The sequence below is a fragment of the Triplophysa rosa genome, linkage group LG20 (assembly GCF_024868665.1).
Source record: "Triplophysa rosa linkage group LG20, Trosa_1v2, whole genome shotgun sequence".
Lineage (NCBI taxonomy): Eukaryota > Metazoa > Chordata > Actinopteri > Cypriniformes > Nemacheilidae > Triplophysa > Triplophysa rosa.
Window position 1 is genome coordinate 7,029,792 of NC_079909.1, and position 15,902 is coordinate 7,045,693.

The following is a 15,902-nucleotide window of genomic DNA, read 5'->3' on the forward strand; positions in this document are numbered from 1 at the left end:
TCAGAAACGGGCCGTTATAGTGACTTCTAAACCTCACAAATAGGCTGATGGAATAAAATACTGTATGTTAGAAGACTTGTCTTTTTCTCTCTTTTCTTGCTAAATATATTATTCTTTAGCACATCAGATGATAATATCACAACATGTTCCTTTGTCTGTTCGTTTTTCAACAGATGGCCGTGTCCTATTTAGACGCATAAGAACAAACACTTACTTTACTGTTCTTAAGCCTAGTACCTCACACATTTCCTTCATTCACAATCGTGTCTTAAAATGCAGCTTGTTTTTGTGCAGGGGTGTGATCAATCCCACAGGTGGGCTGAAGGGGGGCAGGACGGCCCCTCTGCAGTGCGTAGCGATGGCTGAGGGTCACACCAAACCCGTGCTCTGTCTGGATGCTACAGATGAACTGCTTTTCACTGGCTCCAAAGGTACAGCACGCATCATTACACCCTGTTCACCAGCTCGCTGTGTGTCTGAACCCGTTAACACTCACACAACTGTTAGCACACAAGTCAGGTTGAATAAGTTTCTCTTGTTGCTGAGGTCATGGGTTGAGTGTTTTATTGAGCTGCACAGCAGCCTACTACTAATGTCAACAAGGGCAATGTGGGCAGACTCGACTAAGATATGAACTTCTTTAGTTATTGTTCGCTAAACTGCAATGATTATTTTGTAATCTGCTGTTGTTTTTTGTTGGGGAACTAGAATCGTAAAACACAATAAAGTAGCAAAGTTTCATCTTAACAACATGCGCACTTTTGTGACCCCAACTTAACCTCCGGTACACATTCACAAACAATAGAGAGCCTGTAGATTTATTTTCAGATAACAATCAAAAGAAACCGAGAAGAACCGTTACTTGGCTAAATTTCTCTCTCCAATATTTTGAATTTAGACTGCGATACCAAGCTCAACCGCTAGATGTCAATGTACCATACGGTTTCTTTAATGCGACCGAACTACAGGACCCGTTCAACATATTGTTAATTTATAAAACGAACATGCAACAAAATTCAACAAATCGTTTATTTAATACAATTATTATACAGTAAAATAATACAAATGAATATTAACATAATTTAAATAAAATATAAATAGTTATATCATTAGAGACTAGCCAAACACAAACTGGAAGTTAACTGGGGGTCAGTCTATTGGCAAATTTGTATTGGTTTTGTATAAACAGTGAATCAAAGCAGGCAGCAGCTAAACAACACAAACTTTGTTGGTGACTGTACACTACCGATCAAAAGTTCAGGATCACATGCTCATTTGTTTTGATTTTTTCCACATTTTGGAATAATAGTAAACCCATCAAAACCATTGATTGTAACTGTGGGAATTATATTGTGAATAAAAGAATCCAAAACAAATGAATCTTTGGAAGGAGTCGCCCTTTGTCAAGAATTTGCATTTCATCATCCAGCTTCTTGAGGTCCCAACCTGGGAAGCTTTTTAATCAATATTGAAGGAATTTAAATCTAAATTAAAGGGTTCTTATTGGCTGCAATTCATTCATTTCATTAATTTTGTCCACAAAAGTAATTTCAAACATAGAAACGTATACCTTCACATTAAAAAGATTAAAAAGATTTGTAAGATCATGAGAAACATCAGGTGATGTCAAACTTTTGACCGGTACTGTATGAGATTACAGTATTGGACATGAATTTGCCAAAATAAAAACTAAAGGCACATTTATATTTCATTACAATTTCAGTGTCATTTTAACTCTTTCCCCGACAATATTTTTTGAAAAAAAAGTCAGCCAGCACCAGCAATTTTCATCATTTTTACCAAAAATAGATGGTCCCATGTTTTTTTTCTATAAATGTATGTTTTATATTTCATCCGGTGTTCATATGCTCTTTTTATCACCTCTCTGATGTTGGTAGGTTTTTTCAAAAGTACACATTTTTTTGTCAAGTACTTCCTCCAGATTTGATTTAGAAGGATGATCGTTCCATAGATGCTGTACTCTTTTATTAGATGTATAACAGCGCCCCCTACTGTATAACACTGAAAACATGGATTCGCCGAAATTTCCATCAGTGGTGGGATAGTGTTTTTTTTTTCCCTTTTAAGGTGTTGTGGTGTCATTTGATCACTTGACAAATCTGGGTCCTGAAACAAAATCAGTTGACGTGATGGCTTAGCACGTATACATTGTGATTGTTCTACAAATCGTATTTCTTCAATTGATGTGGTTTTCAGATCGTACCTGTAAGATGTGGAACCTTGTGACGGGGCAGGAAATCGTGACTCTGAAGGGACACCCAAACAATGTAGTGTCTGTCAAATACTGTCGCAACTCCTGCCTGGTCTTCACTGTTTCCACCTCGTATATCAAAGTGTGGGACATTCGGGACTCTGCTAAGTGTGTCCGGACATTCACGTGGGTGTTTTTTCAATATCTGAAATTTACAACAAGCTTCAGTTAAAGCAATGAAAAATGTGTGTGCAAATTGAGCAGAAGTGTAATATTTGCTGATCTGTGTTCAGGTCATCGGGTCAGGTGGTCTCAGGGGACGCCTGTGCTGGTACAACCACCCGCACCATAACTACAGCCCAGGGCGAGTACCAGATCAACCAGATCGCCCTCAATCCCTCCGGATCCGTGCTGTACGCTGCTGCCGGCAATACCGTCCGTACTTGGGACCTCAACAGGTGCAAAGTTCATTTCTTAACTCAAGTTCACTGCCCTAGAACAGAAGCAATACACGTGTTAACATTTATTGATGAATTTAAAAACCTACAAGGCAAGTGGATTGCAAGGCTTGTTTTCTTCTGTTACCATGTCACCATGTACACATTTCTCCTCTGAAAACACTACAGCATGAAATACTAAAGACCCCATGAAATCAAATGTTTTGTGGCCTTTGTGTGCAGAATGCAGGCCACAGGGAAGCTGACGGGACATATCGGGTCAGTCATGTGTCTTACGGTGGGTTATTCTGGTGGGGGCAAGGACCAGGTGATCACCGGATCTAAAGACCATTATGTGAAGGTGCGATTTAATCCACTTTGTCATTCCTTTCTAAGCAAACACCATCTCCCATACGTTTCTTATACCATCAGTTGAAAATCAAACTCTGTAACATTGTCAGATCTTTGGCAGTTCTGTATGTGGCACACAGAAAGATTCACGATGTGTAAGAGAAAAGTGTTGTTTTTGATTCATGGCAGATATTTGATGTGGCGGAGGGCGCCCAGGGCAACGTCGGACCGGCTCATAACTTTGAGCCCCCTCATTATGATGGGATTGAGTGCCTTGCCGTACACGGCGACATCTTGTTCAGCGGTTCCCGTGACAATGGCATTAAGAAATGGGATCTGGGTCAGCAGGAACTGATTCAGGTAGAAATATTTATGTGTATACAACATATAATGTACATCAAAGATACATTTCTGAAACGTAAATCTGCAAGTAGTAAAAAGTGCTTGAGTTTTGTTACTATTGTTTCTATCATCTCAGTTAAACACAACTTTTGTTTATGGGAAAATGGGCACTGATCACCTGTAACGGTGGTTCTTGAAATAGTTTAACGGAAAAAGTCCTTTTGACACCTCCAGACAGGTTAATTGGGACACGTTTTGTCATTGACATGAATGTCAAAAAGTGTAAATCATCTGTTTTGTTTAAATATGAATTTTCCTGTGCTGTATGATTACAAGTGATTCCACTGTATTTTTTTCAATTTCAAAGCAATTACCTATAGACTCAAACACCTCCATTATACAAAAATTATTGAAGTACTTGTTAATTAAAAAGTCACATCTTGAGAAAAAAGCTGTTAACTTGTACGTGCATAAGATGTGTAAAGTGTATTAAAGATAAAAACAGCTTACACGACTGACAAAATTAAATACAATATCCAAGAGCAAATATACATGCACGTATATATTAAGGTACAATAACCCAGAATTTATTACTCCTGTGTCTATAAGTGTAGGTCGGCTTAATTTGTCAGCGTCTGCTGACATCATCGCTGTCTGACAGCTGAGAAAGCTATTATATATAATTGCGATTTAAAAGCTTTCTCCAGTTTTAAGCCCTTCATCCATTGATTGTATGTAAGGGATAATGTACAGGCAGCCGGTTGTTATGGCAGAAATGAGCCCCGACAGTGTGATCAGGCTTGTTTCACACTGAAGGGGATTATTTCTGCAATAACAGCCATTTAGTTTAAGTTTTAAAGTAAGAAACAACGTTCAAATGTCACGAACAGGCAAATTGATTTAATCATTTGTAAATATAATGTCTAGACTTCTGCCCGATAAACCGACGATAAATATCACGTGATTTATGCACAACTTGAGTGAAGTACGGTAAAATGCTGCTGCATCCGAAAGCCAGAGGGCGCTCTCGTGCAGAAACTCCAAATACGCACTGCAGAAGAAGACCATAACACACATAGTTCTAGGAAATGCCTAAGGACATGTTTTTATCACCGATCCTCAAGCCTCATCAGGTATTTTTATGATAATAAAGTATATTTATAATGATCATGTTTGACGGGTGTTGCTTTTTTAAATGCACGTTATAAGCGACTCAAACTCGCACTGCTTTTATATCGAGCAGCATTTCTACTGATCCCAGAGCCGTGCTTCACAGACAAGCTACGCATCAATAAAATAATCGATACCTTGCATTATCGCAGCCAGCTCGGTTTCAGCAGGATTTAGTGGTAACCACGATTAACCGGGCACGTCTATGTCATATATGTTATTAAAATACATATTTATAATCAGTGTTGGGTGTAACTAGTTACTAAGTAATTAGTTACTGTAATTTGATTACTTTTCCCTTGAAAAAGTAAAGTAAGTGATTACTCTTATTTTTTCTGTAATTTAATTACAGTTACTTCTGATGTAATTAAACTAAATACTTTGTGTAACGTGTGTGTGCAGAAGAGGAATTTACATCAAAATTCAAAGTCTAACTTTAAAATCCATGCTTTAATGTATAATTCTCACATTTTTAATTAATAATAATACTTTATGTAGTTTTATATTATTTATTTGAATGAATTAAAAGAGCCGTTTCATGTCTATCCTTGAATCACTTAACTAATCAAGGTTGATGTAGGATATAGAAAGTAATTAGTAATAAGTAATTAAATACTTTTTGAAGAGAGTAACTTGTACAGTAATCTAATTACATTATCGAATGTGTAATCAGTAACTAGTAATTTATTACTTTTCAGAGAAACTTACCCAACACTGTTTATAATTAATTTTTGTGTAATATTAAACTGCCCCTCTCAAAATGATTTGCAGCATCCGGATTACAGGGTGTTATTAGTTTTGAGCGGTTGTTATTTGAAAATAACAACCCTTGGAATGTCCCGACTGGCCAATCAGAATCAAGCATTCAAATGAGCCGTGTAATAATAGACAAGAACATGTACCAAAGTTCCTGCTAACCGGTGCAAAAAGGTCAGGCATAATAGAAGATTATATTAAGGTGACGTGAAAATGGGCTTTACAAAAAACGAGACTCCCACCGGTCAAGAGATTTGTGCAAAACAATTTAGCATTTTATTTAGCAAAGATCAAAACAGTCTTACAGGAAATTCCCACTATAGTTTCCAAGTGTCCTTAAAGTGATAGTTCACCCCAAAATAAAAATGTAGTCACCCTCTTGTCATTTCAAACCTGTATGACTTTCTTTCTTACGGCGAACACAAAAGAAGATATTTTGAAGAATGTTGTTAAGGGGCACCCATTCACTTGAATTGGTTTTTTGTCTATACAATAGAAGTGACTGGGTGCCGCCGCTGTTCAGTTACCAACATGTATCAAAATATCTTCTTCTGTGTTCTGCGGAGGAAAGAAAGTCATAAAGGTTTGAAATGACAAGAGGGTGAGTAAATGATAACAGAATTTCAGTTTTGGGTGAATCACTTTAAGTCTTTAATTACCTGTAAATACTTGCAGGCTTCTGACAGTTTGCAGTAAAATGGGACATGTGTTTCAAGAAATATGGTCACATTAATGAGATATGGTTCCATTACACAAAATTATGTAGCATTTTTTTGCTTCCCGCTATTAAACACATGTTAAATGAGTGCACAGCTATAATAACACATTCATATTTTTCATATTTTCATGACATACATTCATATTTATTTACTTTTCTATCGATTGACATCATTTTTAATGCAGTAGCGTTGGAATCCCAAAGTAGTAAAACTTGTTTAAGCGGTGTGTTTAACTAACAACACACTCCAATAACCCGCCCTCCCTCTCATTGCACGACTGTGTAAATTTGCCAAGATAAAGTGCTCTGGTTGCCGTCCTTTATGAGAATTTCCCCGGATTCCCCACGGGTCTGGAATCTGGTGGTTAGAGGAGAGAAATATATCGCGGTGACAAGCAGAGCCTCATAATTCCCTTAAATTCTTTTTATTATAACATCTGTGTTTCTGATTTTTATTACTTGTATGGGTGTGTGTTGTATTTTAATTTGAAGATTGGTTTATCGAAGACATTTGTAATATAAGTGGTGGTTGCTATTGTTATTGCTTATACTCGAGGTTTGTTTAAATCCATCAATGTCTTGCACTGTTTATCCTACGGACATGAATGCTACCTCAAATCTCAAGGCTGGATAAGCAGAGGTGCGCAGTTGCATTGCCAAGCAGAATATCAGAGAGGTATCGATGGGCTTCTATGAGCTAAACCAATAAAAACCCTGCAAAACACCTTACCAACGTTTCGGCAATGTCTTGCATGGCCAAACAGCACTTGCATCTTCCAGCAGGATTTTATAATCATTCTGCTACTCATGTTAAATCTGTCCATCCCCACAGCAAATCCCCAATGCCCACAAGGATTGGGTATGCGCTTTGGCGTTCATGCCCGGGCGACCCATGCTCCTCAGCGCCTGCAGGGCGGGCATGCTCAAGGTGTGGAACGTGGATAACTTCACCCCCATCGGAGCGATCAAAGGCCACGACAGTCCCATTAATGCAATCTGCACCAACTCCAAACAGATTTTCACTGCCTCCAGGTGAGTGCATCAGGGCAAATAACAGACACGTAGGCGCTTTGGGAAAACAAGATGCAGAGATTTTAAATATGGTAATTTTCGAATTGGAAAATGATAGCGGTTATTTACGACACACAGAAAGGTCTGAAGTAGGTCATCAGCTCTGTTATGACTCGCATGTCTATTTCTGCCTTCCATCTTCAGTCTCTGTTCTCCCGTGATGTCTTTTTCCAGACAGCAGACTACTTAGAAATGTTCAATTCAATCAGACTTATATGTTTTTAAGACCTAGTTTGGTGTCATTCTGAGCTGCTTGTTATGTAGAGCAGATGGCGTGGGAAGGGGATTCTGGGATTGTTTGACTGTGCTTCATTAATGTGCCGCTAACAATGCTCTCCTGTTCCCTCAACTCTCTCCGTTTCTTTTCCTCTTACTCCTTTCTGCTCTGGGTCTTTATAACTACAGCGACTGTCGAGTGAAGTTGTGGAGTTATGTCCCCGGGCTCACGCCCTGTCTGCCCCGGCGGGTCTTGGCCATCAAGGGCCGGGCCACCAGCCTCCCCTGAGCCTGCACTAATACCTCCCGCCTCTGGTACTGTCCTTTCTCTCTCTCTCTCTCTCTCTCTCTCTCTCTCTGTGTGTGTGTCTGTGTTATCTTTTAATGTGTTCCAGTGAATTTTTCCCATTCCCTTTTTTCCAAACCAAACACTTTTTTACCGCAATGAATGCATCTGAAGCAGAGACAATATGTTCTTTGTGTTCACGCACAATTTCATCACAGATTATCTAATGCATGTCGAAGACAAAAATGACAGCTTGCCTGGTCTGATCTGATTGGCTGCTGACAGGTTTTCATCAGTCAGTGAAGAAAACAAATATGTACACATCCTTATCTGCCACATACAAAGTTATGGTTGTTCGCTGGTCAAATAGTGTCTTCCTTGCTAAGTGGCCGTTGTTGTGAAAATAAGCAGCAGTGTTCACCACACTTGATGATTTTTGGATGGTTTCATAACACTATGGTTACATAAGTTAATGGTAACAGATTTTTTAATTGTTTCAATTCAGTAACATTTTTTGGAGCACTTTTTATAATTTTGCATTGTTGCAAAGTAGCTTTACGCTAACCCTCGTATTCTGTTCCATTTCTGTAATGTTGTACTTTACGGACCGGGTCAAATTGACCCGTACTGCATTCAGTGCAATTTCCTAAAGATCACCACAACGAAGGTACACACAATAAACATTTGATATCAACACTTGACAAACTTACAAAAAAGTGACAATTTGATTAATGAAGCCTCATTTAAACCGTTTTGTTTTGACATTCTGACTTTTTGTCTGACTATTCTTCCCATGTAAGCATCATAACTGAACAATTTAAAAGCAGGGTAGGCAAGTTTTACAGAATATTGCCGCTTACAGTTTTGAATTGAATTGAATATAAAACATGGCCGCGGGAACGTATTTTGATCGGGGGGGGGGCTGTGATTTGTTTCTTTTGCCGGAGCAGAAGTTATGACTGTGCCATGGGCGAGCCGCTTAAGTTTAATGTTAATAAATAACGAAGGCAAAATTTAGTTGCTGCTGAGAATAAAGAAGGATGCCAGTGTGATTAGAGGATACAGCATAAAAACAAACACACATGTTATATGTATGCCTATAGCAGTGGCGGCTGGTGCACAAATTTTTTGAAGGGGCGCAACAAACCATTTGACATGTAATGTAAACATATAATCACTGCTGAGCTAAAAAAAGGTTTAACTATCAAAGCATGTAATGGTGTTTAATAAGAAATGTATTGACACTGATGAAGTCGTGCATGAGGACATTAATGTTCAGTAAAAAAAGTCTGAAATTTGTTTTTGCGCCATTTGGACAAGACCAAATAAGAAGTCACCAAATTTCAAGAAAAAAAAACATAGTTTAACTGATATTTCCGACAATTCAAAAATCAAGACGGGTCAAATTGACCTGCAACAGCATACAAGGGTTAAAAAATCTTTACGAAAAACACATTTGACCACAAATGCAGTTGGAAAGGAGTTTAGAAATATTAAAAAACAGAAACCGTAAAATGATAAAAAATGAAAACAATGCTATACATTTTCTATCATACCATAATGTGCATTAATATGAAGTGTAAAAATAGTTCATAGTCTTTATACAGTAGGTCTATAAAGTCTATAGGATTGTAATCAAACCATTGTTTTAAATAATATAAAACACAAAACATACAAGAATCTATGACATGCACAGTGAATGTTATTTGGGTCAGAGACGAAAAGGGTTTAAGCATAAAAACAATAAGTGTAATACTGCTTTCAATTGTTGTTGTTCCCCAAAAAAATGTAATGTTTTCTGTTTAATTTAATTTTTTTGTTTTTGTTTTTATGAACAAAAAATAAATATCGTACATTTCCCACTAATTTACAAAAGACGCCACTAAAATGTCATTCAGTGTAACAATGTTGTCAGGCATATTTACAACAAAAATCAATTTATGACATATTAAAAGACTAATTATTTTCACCCCAAATGCTAATTAATTGTAATGTTTTTTTAAGTTGCCACTATCCTATAGGTTTTGTCAATAAGATTTTTTTTACTCATTCAAAGCACAATAAAATGTAATATGCTCCCTTATTCTTTTACATATTTTAATATGTACAAGTCAGAATAAGCATGTTTTTGTGAATTTGTACATAAACATTGTGTTACACTGAATGAAAATGTAACATTTCAACCAAATTTTGACATTTTATTCTCCAAAAACTTAGTTGAAACCACAAAGTAGACATTTTACTACAGTTAATGTGCTTTCTATATGGACATAAAATCACTTTTGTAAATTTCTTTTGATTGGGACATCTTAATGTCTTTGGCCCATATAGAGTTTTGGTTACACAGGAATTGTCAAGGTGAGGTTTTTCGTCTGCACGCACAATAGTAATGCATGTTTTATGTGGAAGCGAATGAGAAATTTGGCCAAAAAAGTCAGTTGTAGTCAAGCTGTGCTTTGCTGTTGGATTGAGCACTATTAATGGCCAGGCCCTTTACGGCAATGCTGGTCAGAAACTGAATTTGATTCTGGCAGGGAGTGTAGAAACTTGAGTAAAGTCGTGATGGATTCTAGATTCTCAAGGTTAAAGACAAGTCGAGTGGCAGCATTTCAAATGCACTCAAGGGTACGTGAGCTGCAGAACGCCTCAGAACAAACTACACCGCTCAACTGTGTCATTCTGTTGTTGTTGCTATTGTCAGTTTTTCTTGCTCTTGCTCTTTCATACTCTGTTTATTATATCTCTCTTTCCTTTACTTGGCAACAGTTTCTTTCTCTCTTGTTTGATTTTTCTCTTGATCTCACAGAACTTTCTTCAGGCCAAAAAGGGAAATGGTGCTAATTAGACACTAAACCCTGAGCTTCAGTTTTTCCCACCCGAGCGGAAGCATCTTATAGAGACCAAGAAAACCCTATTTCAGCTTTAAATGTGTTCTAAGGCGGGTGACATAAATCCTTTTAATTGGTTGTAGTTAAGGTCCAGGTACCACAAGATACATTCTGCACCACTAGCCTTTAAGACCCAGTGCTTTCCCCATATCTACCTCAATAATGTTGCTTTAACTGGTCATATATAACCATTAAGCACTATTCCGCCAAGTGCATTTTAGCAAAACCTTGCAAGTTTTGTAAAGACCACTTCTCTACAGTACAGTAAAACATTATTCTTACCTCATTGCTGAATAGTTTTTTTTTTCTTTTTTGGGGGGCATAGAGTGAATTTTAAAACCTTATTGTGCCAGTGCTGTAAGAAATAAACCAAATTCAAGATGAAGTGTCTCATTACTCTTAACATTAGCCTTATTATTTTTTAACAATTTGGCTTTTTAAAGCTGCCAGTTTTTTTTTGTAAAAACATCCGTTATTGCACAAATACATTATTTACAAAAGTAAGCTCATAAAAAATAAAACTACATTTTTCATGAAAAATGTCAGTTTGAAGTCACCTAATTTAAATGTATAAATATGTAAAGTAACCTGAAGTTTTATGTTTGAAACCGAGATGGCAATATAGCGAATAGGGAAAGTTACAGATTGCTGCTTTGAAGTCAACATGAAATCGAAATTGACATTTTTTATTTTGCATTTGGATATAGAATATTGCATGTACTATAAATAATTTATACAAAATCTTTAATCAAAATCTGAAAAATTACTTTTGCTCTGGAGCAGCAATGCTTTTCTGATGACAACAGTTTGACGTTTTGGGCGGAGCATTCATTAACTCCTCCCCTCCAACTGTCGATCTGCTGCCAGCTCAATTTCCGAATGAAACATCTTGGCCCGGTTTCACAGACACGGCTTGCTTAAGCCAGGAATATGCCTTAGTTGAATTAAGATATTTATGTCGCCTTTATAAAAATACCTTAGAAGAATACATTACTTTTGTGCATCTCGGGAGAAAACAATGGCACTAATATACAGTATTTTAAGATATTTCTGGGCAAGTTATATTCAGTTAAGACAGGTCACACATTTATTTTAGTCTGGGACTAGCCTTAAGCCTTGTCTGTGAAACCGGGCCCTACTTTTCTAGATCCAGTCCATTTGCAGTAGAATGAATTAGCCACGCCCACTATTTTTCTCATTTGTTATTTAGTTTCACTCTGAAATATATTACAATACTGGAATAAAGTTGATCATGACCAAAGATATTAAATATTAACAAGATGCGCCACCGCCATTACAATGAATTGGGAGGAATGCAACGCTCAATATGGCCGCTTGAAAAAGGTGATTTTAGCGCAAACAAACCAAAGCTATGGTACAGTTCATGTCAGGTTTAATTATCGATCGGAAATATGCTATTTAGTTCTGATCATAGTCTTACTATGACGTAAATAGCTGTCTGAGGCATTGCAAACATGGCGGACGAGTGGCACAACCTTGACTACGACTTTGTCATGACGTAAATATATTTTTTAAGGATGTTATGACATTTTAAAAATACTAATTTCCTTCAAATCTCACTTTGAATATTTAGGCTTATTTGGCTATGTTGTGTTATCAGTACGAATGTAGAACTTCCAACTAAGTTAAACCTTCATTCCTCAAAACTCCAGTTTCCCTCTCATAATTGGCACTGAAAATCGCCAAAAATTCTCCTCATTTCTTCCGGTCCTGCTAATGACTCATTCATTGGCGTTGTAGAGCGATATAAATCTCATCTTTTTCATCAGAGATACAGTGAGATGCAAGCACGAGGGTCTCAAGGCTTCTTCACACAGCGGGGTTTAGATTTTTATTTGGGATAAAAGGTGCATGAGCGTAATTGGTGAGAGAAGCAGGAGCTCGTGCGTGAGCTTCTCTTTGTGAACTCTTGGTTTTGATGTCTGTGCCATTTCTTCGGCGTGAGATGATACACTGACGCCGTCGGAAGATTCACACAACTCCTCTGTCTTTCTGATTATCGGCCTTGTGCTTCTCCTCCACCTCTCATTTTATGTTTTGCTTTTTTTGTCTCTCCCACAGTGACATGACGGTGAAGATCTGGCATCCGAAGAGGGGAAAGAGAAGGTGACGAACCTCTGTGTGAAGCGTTTGTTATTGGTGCCTGCTGCTAATTGGACGTCCGTGAGCTCATCAAATCCGAGTCTGACCTCCAGCGGTCGGCGGTCTCGTCCATGAAGGAAAAGGTTTACGGTTTATGTAGACCTGTGTTATGGAGATGAGACGCACCTGTAAAGGAAACCTGACGTATGAGGAGTGATAACCGGTTTGAGGAGCTTCTTTTTTTTTTAGGTGCTACTTCGGTCACAACACATTTGAGCACTGTAGTGTCTGTAGAAGAAAGTGTGCACGTACACTTTCTTGTCTAATGAAAAATGTCCTTTGACGACTTTATCGATACATTTATCGTGACAAGGACACTGAAGAATCCAAGATGAAGGACGGCCACTTTAAAACCAAGTGGCACAAAAACTTTTTCGTTGTTATTCAGAGTCAGATGATCTTTAGATTTTTTGCTAGTAACTCAACCGTTTCGACTCTGTATCCAGAACATTCCATAATGACTCTTGAAGGTTTACGCTTTGTGTCTTCAGCATTCCCGATCCTATTTCTAAAACACGTTGTAATGTGCAATAGTGTGAACTTCCACTCATTTCAGCGCCTACGCGAGGTTTCATTTGAACTTTCCTCAGCGACAAAAACTGCGAACCACCTTGTACAGCCCTCCTCCGACAGGCTTGGTTTGCTTTTAAACTCGTCCTCTTCTGTGTTTCCCGTTGCTGTGAATATTAAGTTCTTTAGCTCAGGTTTAAATTAAGGGTGTAAAACTTTCACTGATTCCGGGATTTTGCTCATGACAGGATCCCAGCTTTATTATCTTTTAGATGTGTGAATCGAGCTCTCAGAAGTGTAAGCAGTATTAAGAATCTGCTGAGCGGGCATTTCGAGGGCGTGTGTGTGTAATAAGCCCATCTCATCTGGGGACTGTTGAATTTTGTGACACTGGCAAGATGTTCTCCTGAAGCCTGCAGAATGAGATGCTGCCTCAGGTTTAAGCGGCTGATCTTACGGCGGCAATGCCCAAGATGTCTTTGTTGCGTATAACTTAAGACGATGATTCATAGTATGTTTTGTTAAGAATCTAACACTGGATTGTTAGATGAGAATTGAGTTTTTTAGTCTTTTAAATATACAGTAAGATTTGAAGAATTTGAACAAAAGCTTTTGATTCAGGAGCAGTTTTGATATTTTATGGTGCTTATGTCTGGGCCATGTTTTTTCTTCACCAAGAAATGAAAATATGTCATTTACTTTCCCTTGTTGCCAAACCCAGTTGAAAACAACATTTAAACAGAATTTCCCACACTTGCTTTTTCTACACACTTGAGGTTAATGGGGTCTGCCATATAGAAGCGGGTTTTTGTATAGAAAAGAGGAGCAAGTAAAATATGTATATTATAAAGTATTTTTACTTTTGTGTATTATTAGAACAAAGTGAATGAAATAATGATTTTTTTGGTAAACCATTTATTTAAAGGGACAGTTCACCCCCAAAAAATGAAAATTCTGTCATCGTTTACTCACCCTCAAGTTGTTCCGAAACTGTATACATGTCTTTGTTCTGATGAACACAAAAGAAGATATTTTGAAGAACCTGGAAAACAAACAGTTCTGGGGCACCATTGACTTCCATAGTAGTTTTTCCCCTACTATAGAAGTCAATGGTGCCCCAGACCTGTTTGGTTCCAAACATTAATTCAAATATCTTTCTTTGTGTTCAGCAGAACGACAAAATGTATACAGGTTCGGAACAACTTGAGGGTGAGTAAACGATGACAGAATTTTCATTTTTCAGTGACCTGTCCCTTTAAATCCCTTCATATTAAATAACCAAAAGCTTTCACTTCACTAAAAACATCTGCTGATAACCAAGGCAGCAGTGTTAAAGTAGGTCAAATTAGGGATCGTTTTCTTCCGAGACTCCTTTAAATGAAACGGGAAGCCGCCTCCTCTGTGTTGAAGAATATGGCATGCCTGATGGGGGTATGTGGGCGTTGGCAAGCTTGTCTTGGTAGAACACATGCAACTTTGTTTATTTTTAATGCATCGATCTTGCCGCGCCGAGCGTCGCTCCCTTCCCGAGCTTTCCGTGATTTACAGTCTGTTGTAATGAAGCGTATTTATCACTCTTATCTGACATCCTTTTCTGGTGGCCCCTGGCAATCTCCTAATGCTGAAGCTTTGCGCACCAGCAGCTGTAAAAGAGAAGCTCTCATTTCCCACTGACAGCGATGCGGTTTGTCTGATGAACGACCCACGGTACACATCTACACGTTTAGTTAGAAGCGTGCTGGGATTCCAGAGCGCAGAGCTTTTTCTTTGTCGAATATGACCAAGTTACTTTATCAAAATGTGCAGAATACCTTTTTTGATGTTCAGCGAGAACTTTCATATTTCTCTTTTTTTTGTCAAATGCATTGAGATGTCACAAAGCTGCTTTCGGTTCTTTAAAACTACACAGCGTTGTTGTACGAGGGGGATATGATGAAAATGTAATTTGGTTTGGTCAGGATCTATTAGTCTCCCAATCCCGGAGGCTCACAGCAGAACTCTGTAATATTTTAGTGATCTTGAACGTTTGGAGAGGCTGGTTTGGGGTTGAACCAGCTTATGGCTCTCCAGGAGCAGCAATACCCGTTTTAATGCACAATTGCTGAAGCTATTTGCATACTGTAAAGCTCATATGCATACATGCATATTTATGAGAAAGAATGCTGTAAGGGGCTTCCTCTCTCTTTAGGTTAATATTTAAGGTTAATGGATTCCAGTGGATTGCAGCATACGCATTTGTCTCTTTTTTTTAATTTGGCGGTATGTCCTGCACCCTTATTAAAACGGTATTTTATCCTCATTACGCTGTATGTGGGTTTACAGGAGGAGCATTGCAGTATAGGCGTTTTACGACTATATGACCCCAATTTTGTCGTTTTGTTTTTGGTCTGTCAACTACGTATGAATAATGCGCTCATAAAAACAAATGCAATTTGGACGCTTCCTACAGCTTTAAAGGCCAAATTTATTAAATAATAATCAGAGCTTTCTACTTCAAAGAACCTTTGTTTTTGTAAAGTTTTTGTGCATTGCTTTGTAACGCTCCAGTGTTTTGGGCTTTCAAAAGAGATCAGACGAAATATACGCCGTCGAAAACTTGTTGCCAAAGTTTGGTTTAAAGAATCACTTGCACATTTCTATACATACAACATTCTCACTGGAGTTGAGGGATACTGCACCCAAAATGTAAATTCTGTCATGAATTACTCACCCTCAAGTTGTTCCAAACCTGTATAAATGTCTTTGTTCGGTTGAACACGAAGAAAGATATTTCAAAGAATGT

General features: G+C 37.9%; 1 protein-coding gene across 10 annotated transcripts in view; it reads left to right on the top strand.

The window, feature by feature from the left end:
• The window catches only part of kif21b (kinesin family member 21B), a 77,128-nt gene extending 63,008 nt beyond the window's left edge, over positions 1–14,120 (top strand). For 4 of the 10 annotated variants that reach the window (XM_057361644.1, XM_057361645.1, XM_057361647.1 and 1 more), the window contains 7 exons: positions 295–431; positions 2,218–2,398; positions 2,506–2,670; positions 2,893–3,010; positions 3,190–3,360; positions 6,819–7,018; positions 12,530–14,119. In XM_057361644.1, the coding sequence (XP_057217627.1) occupies positions 295–431; positions 2,218–2,398; positions 2,506–2,670; positions 2,893–3,010; positions 3,190–3,360; positions 6,819–7,018; positions 12,530–12,578 (1,021 nt within the window). In that variant the 3' untranslated portion in view covers positions 12,579–14,119. Of the gene's footprint in view, positions 1–294; positions 432–2,217; positions 2,399–2,505; positions 2,671–2,892; positions 3,011–3,189; positions 3,361–6,818; positions 7,019–7,462; positions 7,589–12,529 lie in introns of all 10 variants that reach the window. The other 6 variants (XM_057361639.1, XM_057361640.1, XM_057361642.1 and 3 more) reach the window with 2 other exon arrangements.
• Positions 14,121–15,902: the final 1,782 nt, after the last annotated feature.